This window comes from Mycteria americana, chromosome 1, assembly GCF_035582795.1.
Source record: "Mycteria americana isolate JAX WOST 10 ecotype Jacksonville Zoo and Gardens chromosome 1, USCA_MyAme_1.0, whole genome shotgun sequence".
Lineage (NCBI taxonomy): Eukaryota > Metazoa > Chordata > Aves > Ciconiiformes > Ciconiidae > Mycteria > Mycteria americana.
The window spans coordinates 156,938,051-156,949,361 of NC_134365.1; the positions used below are offsets into that span (position 1 = coordinate 156,938,051).

The following is an 11,311-nucleotide window of genomic DNA, read 5'->3' on the forward strand; positions in this document are numbered from 1 at the left end:
TTTGTTTTTCTCTCTTCTCTCCCGTATTAACTTGATCTCCTCCTTCCTGTGAGTGTGTCCAACGGGTCTGTCTTTGGGAACGGTAATGGAAGTCTTCACTGCCAGTTATGGAATGAAAATTGACAAACTACTCTTCGGGGCTGGATTAAAAAAATTTCTGGGAGTATTTAAACTAGTTCATGACCAAACAATACAGGATTTGACAAGATGACTGAGGGATGTTTATTATAGTTGAGGTGTGGGTGAGGGTTTCATCTGCAGTGATCAGCTTTTTTGGATACCTCTGTGACTCGGCATGCTCTGCGGGATGTAACAACGGAGCGATCGGCACCAGCGTGAGCTGCTAGGCATCTGCTCTTAGTTTTGCTGTCTTTAGAAAGTGAAGCTTTTACTTTAAAGCACATTTCTCCATAAACTATCACACTGTTAACTGTCAGAAAAACATAGCAAACGTTTACCCATGTTTCAGTTGTGGGTTCTTCAAAGGTGTGCTATGCATTAAGGCTGTGTGTCTTTTGAGTCATTTCTTCAGCACATCGGAAAAATGTTGTGACGAGACATTTATTTTGGAGCTTCTACCAGCACGTGCCTAGAAAGATAACCTTTTTGGAGGATGTGGAATAAAACTAACCCTGTAGCAAAAATTCCCGTTATTTTCTGTTTTGCCACTTGTATTAAACGGGGTTTTGTATGTGCCCTTTTGCTGAAGAAAAATGTATCACAACAAGCCGGCATCTTCAGATGAAGCTCAGATGATCCTGTAGATCGTTAAACCACGTCTTACGAAGTTTGGCAGTACACGACGCTGACATTATTCTTGCATAACTTCTCAGTGTGCTATTTGTCCTAACAATAAAAGGCCCATTTAAGTGAACTTCTTTGGAAGAATTGTTTTATGTGAATTGTGCCAAAGTATCACTTTTGGAATGTTAATTGAATTGGTGTTTTAATAGTGATTAAAGAGTCGGTTGAAACTGCTTGACCTATTGATATATTTCAAGTTTGACAAGGGAAAGCTGTTCTTGGAAAGGAGAGGGGCATGAAGGGGGTTGTTCTCCCAGCCGGTCAAGGCTGTCTTGAACGGGTTGTGCTATAATCGCTCTGGGTGTATATAGCAAAAAATTAAAAAAGGAAACACAGCCAAAATAGAATTATGAGCACTATTTACTGATGAAAACCACAAAAGGAGAAGCAAATTAATAATAGTTGCTGCTGTCATTTGTTTTAGCTGGCTGTTAAGGTGACTTTCCTTTTGAAAAGGCTGTAAACAAGGAATAAGCTTGAATCTGTAAAGAAATAGAGAGCACATTGCTATTAGCAAAGTTTTTAATCCTTTTAAGGGAAGGCTCATCTTTCAGAAGGTAGGTGAAGTGGCTAGAGTTTTAGGGCAAAATCTTTTACATACTTTGTATTTGTTGGTCCTTGCTGAAACATGTCCTGCAAACCTTATTTATCACGTGTCTGTTATTTTTAGTTTAGTTATTATATTTAAAGGGGAGGGAAAAGAAGTAGGCTGAAAGAAATCTGGATATAGCTTTTTTTCATTCAATGTATTACTATTCTTAGGTATAGTGTGTAGTGGAATTTCCATTTCCAGTAAGTAAACATCCCCTTTTTCTTTATTTCAGATGTCTTCTAGTGATTCTTTTTGTTTGTAAAGATTCCTAATTGATTCCTTTCCTAGCCATACTGGTGGTGACTACAACTCAAAAAATTGCATTCGTATGCTGCCTTTGTATTAGAACAAGCAAAAAGAGCAAAACCTCATACAGGATACAGGGTGTGGTGGGTTTTTTTTCTCTGTAGTTTGTCTTTATGCTCTTTAAAAACTTTATTCTTTTCCCACCTTTGTCCTGCTTTCCATATCTGTTTCCATGTCTTTTTTTTTTTTTTTGTGAAATGTAGTAGGGGATAGAAATACATGATTTGTGGTTTTAGTGCCCTTAACTAAAGCAAGGGAAGTAAGAGTGTTGCTTTTCTTAATGCACAGTGATAGTTGCTGGTGTGGACAAGCCTTCCAGGGGGTAGTCGTCTTCTCTTGGCAAAATGTTAATAGCTAATTTAGATGCCTGAAAGGATGTTGGTTTTGTTACGTAAAGGAATGGAAATAAAGGCTGAGTTTTATTTTTTTCCTTGCATATTACATCGGAAACAGAATCCCCAGCAATAGGCCTTGATGCTTGGTAATCCTAATCATCTCATCCAGTTTTTCCTGAATACTATCGTAGCTTCTCCTTTTATTCCACGGAGGATGTATTAATATCTGTTAAATATTCCTGCATAAGTTTGCAGGGGACAAGTGGTTATCCTCCAAAGATAAAAGATAAGATTTATGCTCTTTTTAAAAATTGTGTTTAAGAATTAGTCATTTCAGATGGCCCTTCAGTTATTCATCGCTGTGTATTTTTCCTCATTTTTGATTCCTATCAAAATTTATGTTCCCTAATAACACAGTTTATATATATTTTGGGATATGTTTTTATCCCAGACACTGCTGGATCACTGATGGCAGTTTAGTAGACTTCTAAAAAAAAAAAAAAAATCTCTCCAATATTTTTATTTACACAGAAGGGTGCAGCTTAATCTCTCAGAATAAAACCCATATTGTGGTACCATAGCTCATAAATTTGGGATTATAGTGCCAAGGCATTTCCTGTTTCATCCAAACCTTTCTCTGCCTCCAGTTAGATAACTAGTTGGATTTTTCTCAAGTAACTTATCAGGCTGTTCAGACAAAATCGGATCTATTAAATTGAATATTTAAATATTTGGTAGAATTCTATTCTATAATCTGCTAGTAGATTGCATAAGATTTCTGTGTGTGAATTCAGCGGGGACTAGATTATAGTGACATAATCCAATGCCGCTTCCAGATCAGGAAGATGATGTTATGTTCCTCCTGTATAACGGTGCACTGAATTCGAGACCTGCCTTTTATTCAAATGTCATGGAGTTAAATGTATTAGGAAGCATCTTCTGCTTCACTTTACAGTTCCCAAGGCTTTCTCATCTGTGGCAGGCCGTTCAAATGCATCGTTGGTTCCTTTGAGTCTGCGACTTGCCTCCATTTGAATATTGTGATCTTTTTTTATGGGAAGATATTTGTAGCGCTTGAAACAAATGTCCTGAGTTTATTCGCCTTCCTGAATGCCAGCCTCTAGGGGAGGAGAAGAAGAGCTCATGCAGTATATTTCCTTTATCTGTATAAAAGCAGTGGTATAAATACCTAAATGCTGTCAGGCTTGGATCATAGTAACTTTGGACATGAGCTTCTGAATGACATCTGTGATATGGAGTGTGTGTGTGCGTGCTGGAAGGAACCATGCGTGCAACATGATGGTGCTTTTACTTGGTTTTATCTTTTAAATTGGAGTGAAAAGAAAAGTGCTTTACAGACTGAAGCTGAGTTAATTGTTTCTATTTATTGTAAAAGTGTTTTTGAATAACCCCCATTTTCTAAGACCAGATCTGAGGGGATTTAAGTAATTCATAGATAACGATTACGCAGTGGATAAGTTCTAGTCTTTCTGGTCATTGATTTTTGTGTCCAAGTGAAACATTTGTTAGTGGGGATGTGATATTTCTAGTATGATAATTAAAGCTGAGTGAAGGACAGGGCTCCATTTGGTTGTGATTCCTCGTCCTGCCTAAGCGAGAAGTGAATGGTTGCTGCTGTTCCTGTGGCTTTCTTGCTCACGCTGAACTGCTGTTCTGCAGAAGGAGCTTTACAAGCCTCAAACGAATCACACTTGTACAGTGGGGATGTCTGCAGGGTCTTGGGAATTTCAGACTCCTTCAGAACTCAAGTGTTTGTTCATTAAGTCAACAAATACATAGATTTAAGGGAAGAGATGGTCTCTTTTGCCATTTTAAATCTTCTTTTAATATGAGATAGAGATACTTGACTTAGCAATTGAGAGTAAGTTACATTTACAAATGGAGTAGGCTTGTCCCAATTGTATATTACATTGAGTCCGCTTTCTTGACTGACTGTTTTTGATGGCTTTTCTTTGGAGAGCTGTATTAAAGAATTTTCCTTTGTTCACTGTTCACTTAACCCACGTGGCTGTTATTTTCTTCTTCCATGCGTAGCTCTTTCTTACTTTAAAACATGAAAGTGAAGCCCTTTGGGTATTAAGATCAGTACTTTTCTATGTTTGTTATGTTCTGCTTTGGCCAAGACATCCATATCTAAGTTTAATAACTTAAATAGGAGCTCTTGAAATAGGGCACGTTTCATGCCTTGAATGTTGATTCATATCTAACTAATGAATATAAACAAAATAAATGTCATCTTGGTTTTTAGTAGAGCTAGAGGTCTGTTGCGTTCTGAAACTTCAATATACACAAGTATATTCTATAATGTAGCATTGTGAATGTGTAATATTAGGTGAAGGTGGAGCTTAAATGAATTTTGTTGTTGCTCAACTGTAATTGTTTTGGTGGTTGGATTTTTTGGGGGCTTTGTGGTGGTGTGTTTTTTTTTTTGTTTGTTTGTTTGTTTTTTTTTTCCCCTCCCAGAGACTTTTATTCTATGGGGAATTTGGTCTCAGAGGAAAACCAAATGCTGGCATTTTTCTAATGGATCGGGAAATCACGTATTCAGACAGCTCCTGGATGTGTAAAAATCGAGCTCTCCAGTGCTCTCTGACTCATTTGTTTCCACTAATTCCTGCTTACATCCTCCATGTTAATCCTTTGGGATAGAGAGCTTTATTTTTATCCCCAAGTAACCACAGGCATAGTTTGGTTGTTAATAAAGCTCCTTACTTCAAGGGAAACGTGATAAAGCCACCTAGAAGAAATAAATATCAATCTTGAACAAGGTAATGAAGAACTCTGACTTCATCAGTGTCAAAACTTTACAGCCTGACTCACATGTGGGTAGGGGAATTTTCCTGAAAACCTTCAGGGACCTTTATTGTTTGTTCTTTGATAGTCAGTACGTATCTCGGTATACGTGCACAAACAGAAATCTCAGTTCCTAGGAAAATTGTTTCCCCTGATGTCCTTTAAAGGGTCACAACTTTACTGCTTTGTCTGCAAACAGAAGGAAACGCTGTTCCTTAAAAAGGAGCTTCTTTGTCTGCTCTTGTGATCACGCGGGTGTTCCCGCTGAGGTAACTCAAGAGCATCAGGGTCACCCTTTGAACCTTCATCCACTGCAGCTGAATCCTCAACTCATTTCTTTCTAATACTGATTTCTGTGCAGTGTCATGGGTGTCATACTTTCTTTTTCCTTTCCCGTTTTGGCTGTTTCCTTAGGGCACAGTTCCGGTCTCTCTTCGTGTACACTCAAGTTCGGACTCTCTTATAAAGGAGAAAGAGAATTTGAAAGGCAAAACCTAGCTGATACCTTGTGTTTGTGTTAATTCCTCTCTCCTGTTCAGGTTACAGTCCTGCTTAAATTACAGTGGAAATCCTGGGAAGATAGCTGGTTTATGGACTGAGAACTTTCTGGACAATTTTGCAATTTTGTTCATTTTTAATGCAATGTTAGTGTGCTTCTATTGCTCATCTTCGTGTATTTTTCCACACTACGTATTTACTTTAAGAACTCAGAATTTAGGACCCTGCTCAGACTGTGATATCAGAGTAACGACAGTACTTTTTTCAGTACTTTCTGGAGGAACTTTTTAGCTCTTTAGTATTTGTGGTGTTTTATTCCCTCAAGACTTAAAGTAGCAGTCTGTTTTGCGTTCTTGTATGTGCTCAACACTGAGAGATTTAAAACTTGTTCTTCCAGTAGAGGATTTCTTGAAAGAGAGTGTGTGTGTGGGAAGTTATGCTACTTAAGAAGTTGTGGTGAAAGCCTTTGAAGAGGTGGTAGGTAAGGAACATTCAAATCTGGCTGGAGGAAATCTTTTGCTCTCGTAAACATCAACAGCAACTTCACAGGCTACTTTGGATACCAACCCCAGAGACGGCGGGCAGGAGGAGAGCTCCAAGAAGGAGATTGGGGCAGTGGCTAGCACTGCTGCTGTCAGTGGATCCCACAGCTGGGAGCTGGGAAGGGAAGGGGATGCTCGGTCAGGCTGTGCTCCCATCCAAAGAAAGTGTTCATGTGGGCTGCTGCCTTCCAGCTGAGAGGTTGGGGTGTTGTAGGAGGCTGGCTAGACCAAAGCCTAGGCCTTAAGTTCAAGTCTCAGCACACTTTAAATCTAGCCTTGCTTACTTACCAGGCTGGCCTCTTGCAAGGTCTGCTTTCCCTTTCTTTCTCCCTTGGGTTTCTTACAAACTTTGTGGGACTGAGGTCCATTTGGCTCAAAATTCTGCCATTTGTTTATGACAACCACCATAAGATCTTGAAAATGCTTGTTGGCGACGCTGCTCCTGAGTGGGTGAAGTCTCCAACAGGACTTCCTATACTTGCTGGAAGAGCCTCTGAAAAGCTAATGGTGCTGCAAATAACGATATGGCCATAGGGTTATCGAACTGCTGTAAATAAGGCAAAATATAAAGATGAAAAGAAAAATGGAAATTAGTTTTTGGTTGCTTGGCTTGAAGAGATTTCCCTAATGTTGTGCCTTTGTGGTTGATTTGGTGGTTCTTGCAATTCCTTTGATTGCAAATTATTTGATAGTTCTGCCACTCTTCCCTGTTACCTCTATTGTTTTGAAAGGGTGAAATTGTTTAATTCTTGGATTCAGGGCTTACTGTTTAATTTAGCTAGCTGTGTAAAAAGGTACATGGTTGTGGTGGGACCAGATGGGTCCAGAGGAAGAAATAACTGGCCATGAGAAGGGGGTGGCTGTTTTCATGCAATAAGTTTTTCACTGTAACGTCTGACACCTTAGGGACAGGTAAGATACTAGTTTAAATAATTTGTGTAGTTTTGGGGGGTTTCCACATCTAGGGCTGTTCCAGCCCTTAAGTGCCAGAAGTGGTCTGTACAAGGAAACTGCGCTGCAAAAATAAATTATGCATTTTTTCTGCATGTAGATTGTGCTGTGTGGGTGAGCGAGAGAGACTATCCATAATTCCTCTGACCTAATTAATCCCTTATGCAAGGTAAATTCTTCTTACTGTTTCTTTCCCCTTGTTAACAATATATTGGTTGTAGAAGTAGCCAGTTCGTAGTTAGAGTGTAAAAATGTCATGGATTATATTATGCTGTGCAAGATTAGATTAGCATACAAATTCCATAAAACAAGTAATAGCATTGTTCTAGTACTCAGTTGCTGTATCGAATGATTTTGGGGGCGGGATTTTATGTCTTAGGCATCTGAAGTGGGAGAACGGGGGAGGATATATGTTCCATGGTGCTTTCCAGACCGCAGTATAATCGGGATTCGGGTAAAACCAAAGTAGGGCACAGCACAAACTTCTACTGAAAATTTGGAGACTTTTAAAAACTCACTTGCAGTGCAAGCGAAAGCACAACTTTGAACATGAGATTGGAGGAAAAAGTATAAAAGCACTGACTTTTTTCCTCCCCTACACCCCAATCTCTCTTGCCCTTACCCAATGTACCAAAACAAGGGCATATCTATTCTTTTTTTCCCCCTTTTTTTCTACCCTCCAGATCGTTGGTTAAAGAATTTCTTTTGCTGGAGGAAAACAAATCAGAGGTTATACAAAATTGCACAGAAGCAATTCTCCATAAACTTTGCCTAATGCTTTTCTGAACGCCCTTCACTGAACTTTTGACCTCTGCAATGTCATATAACACTTATTGCCAATTATTCACTGTGTAGGAAAGTATTTAAACTACGTGCATGATTTTTTGATGGGAAATCCTAATTTTCTGCATTATGAGAAAGAGTAAATAGTTGTTTCTGGGTTACTTTCTCAGTATTAGGCCTGAATTTATAGACATCTGTTTATACCCTTTTTCAATCATTCAGCAGCCTGGGAGATCCCACAATTTTTCCTCATGCAAAAGTTTTACATATTCTGAGCACCCTCACCAGCTTCCTTTAGACCTCTTTATCATGTACTCGGCACCTTTTCAAATCTATTTCTCTGGCAGTTACCAGAGTTTCACTAAGAGTTAAAGGTGTGGTGAGCTTTGGATTTCATGTTCTAGCTTGGTGTTTTCCAGTTTTCTTTTACTGCTAACGATGAACACCGTGTCTCTCTTCTGGCCACCGTGGAGTAGTGTCCTGAAGTTTGTCAAAGGACTTAACTACAGTGACTCAAAGATCTCTTTTAAGTTCTATTCCTGACTGGAGTTAGGCTCTAAGTTACTTTCACAGTGTGCATGTTCATGTGCAGATGTGTTTTCCCAATATACGCTGACCCGTATTTTTCAGCATGAATTTCTTCTGCCTTTCCTATTCCAGTCATTTACAAGGATTTCGTGATGCTGTAGCTCGTGGTGGTCAGTAGCTTTGTGCAGAAAATTAATGTAACCAGATCACTTCCAGATTTTCTATAAATGGAGGCTCTGTGCAAAGAGACTGTACAAAAAGAGTTGATTAAATGATGATGATTCTTAAGAAGATGTTCAGAAAGAAGAGCGTAGCTGCCGCCCCCGCCCCCCTTTTTCATTCACGTTTCTGCAGTGACCTAAGGCTGACTCTGATGGCTGGTTGAAATCTAGCGTGTTTTATCTTTTTCACGATTGAGTTTGGGGAGTAAAGTGAATGTGCTACAGCAAATTTTACACCTAGCAGGTATTTGGGGAAAGTTGCAGTTCTTGATGGGAAAGGAAAACAGTTTTCTGCCTCATTTCCCTTAGTCCCTTTGCAACTACTGAAGAACATTGTTTGCTTCCTAGAATTTAAAGAAGAGTCAACTTTGTCTTCCAAGAAATGAATTTGAAGGAGACCATCAAGGCTTAGCTGGAAGTGCTGGTAGATACTCGCTGAATGACGAGAAGGAAGAAATGTTTTGTTATTAACTGTTGGTTATTGAGTGATGGTCAGGGCAACTTAAAAGATAAATTACTCTTAAAATGTAGTTAGGGTTCTCTGTGTGTGTTTAATACTCTAAAAAAAGTGAGAGTACTTGTGGTGGGACAGATGCATCTCAATACAGGCTAATATGGCAGTATTAAAGACAACAGGTCTTTTCCTGTAAAGCCAATGTACCTGAGAACCGTGGGTGTGTAGCATAGGACTAAATTGCTTACAAAATCCTTCAAAACCTAGGAAGAAGTGGATTACTGACTTTGATCCAGATTTTTGATGTACTTGAAAGTGTGTACTGAATTTATAGGAGTAATAAGTTCTAGCAGAATTTGAACCAGGAGAACTTATTTGTTGTTTATACATGGTTAAATAGGTGGAATGGGCCATCTGTGGATGCAAGCAGGGGAGTTGTTAATGTGACATAAATAAACTAGTATGCAATTGAATAAAAAACCAAACTTTTTTTTGCTTTCTGCAACTGTGAACGCTGTGTCACGCTTGCTTGCTCACTCGTCTTTACAGATTCCCTGCTCTGAAATGGAGCAAGCGGTGAGCTGAGCTGTTCTGGGGCACTGTTGCACTCTTAAGGAAAAGCAGGAGGAAAAAACTGAAAATGCTACAAATAACACATTTTTACCTTCGCTGCTCCATCCAAACTTGTGAAATTGGCTTAAAATTCCTTAAACTCTTTTACTCGGTTAATAACGTAGCTTCCAGCACACTAACTTTTTGTTGTGTTTAAACCTTTGCCAGGACGGGAGCAGTTTCATGGCCTCGGGTCTATGTACTGCAGAGGAGCAGCTGCTGTGATCCTCACGTATGATGTGAACAGCCTCCAAAGCCTGACAGAGCTGGAAGAAAGATTCTTGGCACTAACGGACAGTGCGAGTGCTGACTGCATTTTTGCTATCGTTGGAAATAAAGTTGACCTCACCGATGACTGTGCTTTACCACCGGATGAAAATAAACCCGAAAAGTCTGTTGCCAGCTGCGGCTCGAAGGTGCGAAAACAAGTCCGAGCAGAGGATGCGATTGCGCTCTATAAAAAGATACTGAAATACAAAATGCTAGATGAGAAGGATGTTCCAGCAGCTGAGAAAATGTGCTTTGAGACCAGTGCAAAAACAGGATACAAGGTGGACTACCTCTTTGAAACTGTGTTTGAGATGGTAGTCCCAATAATTGTACGGCAGAAAGCTGAGGGGCCGCCGCAAACTGTAGACATTACTGACTACAAGCCAGCAAAAAGGACAAAATCTGGTTGTTGTGCCTGAACCATTTACGTGACATAAGAAAAGGGGAGGGATTGTTCGCTCCAGCAAACTGAGGAGTAACAAGTGCTTGCAGTTCACCAGAAAGGAAAAGTCAAAGAATAAATAGACTAAAATGGTATATGTGGAAAAAACAAATCTTCTGACCGTTAAAGGTTTCTGGGAAGCTCAGTGTATGAAAATGGGAGTGTGAATGAAATAATGGAGGAAGACTTGCCAGTTTCCGTGGGCTCTGAGGACAAATGGTGTGTTAGTACAATTAGTAGCAACAATCATTTGAACAGTTTTGAAGGAGTCTGGTTTTTGATGACTCGCCATTTCATGTTGCATGTAAATGATCTGTTTGTTTACTCTCGACAGCTTTCACATGATTATCTTTTGCTTTGCGATTCTAACTTTGGAAGATTGAACACATGGTACTTTTTTATTCTTAAGAAAAAAAACAAAATCCAGGTATAATTTATATTTGTAGCTAATAAATCAATTGCAATCTCTTTATGTCAGATATGGCAGTGTAAGATTCAGAAGCTGAACTATTAAAATCACTGTGGATATGTACTATTCATTTGGAGGCTTTATTGATGTGAATTCTCCTTCCATAGTGGGCTTTCATGTGTTAACAGGCAGCATCACAGCTCTTGCTGCTCTAATTCCAAGTTGCAGGAGGAAGTTTTTTCTTTCATTTTTCTCTTGTAATTCTTTTTAATGTAGATAGCAAAGTTTTTTGGGGGGAAGGAAGCGGTTTTCTATTTTGTCTGCATTTTGTAGAGACCTCTTTATGGTGCCTATAGGACACTACAGTGTTGAATACTTGCGTTCTGTCTGCCTTCCAACGCCTCCTTAGTTGTGCCCAAGCAACGCTGCAGCTTTGATTTTTAGCAGCTTTGCATGACATTACCGTCTACCTGGAGGGAAGTGAGGACTGGCATTTTCTGATGTGAAACAGGCTAATGCAGGAGGAAGGGAAGAGAAACTGCCTTTTGTGGAGGAGAAAGGCACATGAAGGAGCACTAATGAGGTGTATGTGGTTTCTCTCCTGACTGCAGCAAAAAGGAGGGGTTAATACTTAATACTGCTCCTAGAGTTTCCCAACCCTCTCGGCTACAAAGAAGGCACGCAGTGACCCAGGAGCTCACGCTGACACACCGTAACCAGAATGAAGAACTGCTAGGTTAAAAAAAAACA

At 39.5% G+C, this 11,311-nt stretch overlaps 1 protein-coding gene across 1 annotated transcript in view; it reads left to right on the forward strand.

The window, feature by feature from the left end:
- Positions 1–10,687, forward strand: part of RAB20 (RAB20, member RAS oncogene family) — a 28,694-nt gene extending 18,007 nt beyond the window's left edge. The window contains exon 2 of the mRNA XM_075525928.1: positions 9,609–10,687. Within this exon, the coding sequence (XP_075382043.1) occupies positions 9,609–10,129 (521 nt within the window). The 3' untranslated portion in view covers positions 10,130–10,687. The remainder of the gene's footprint in view (positions 1–9,608) is intronic.
- The last annotated feature ends 624 nt before the right edge of the window (positions 10,688–11,311 follow it).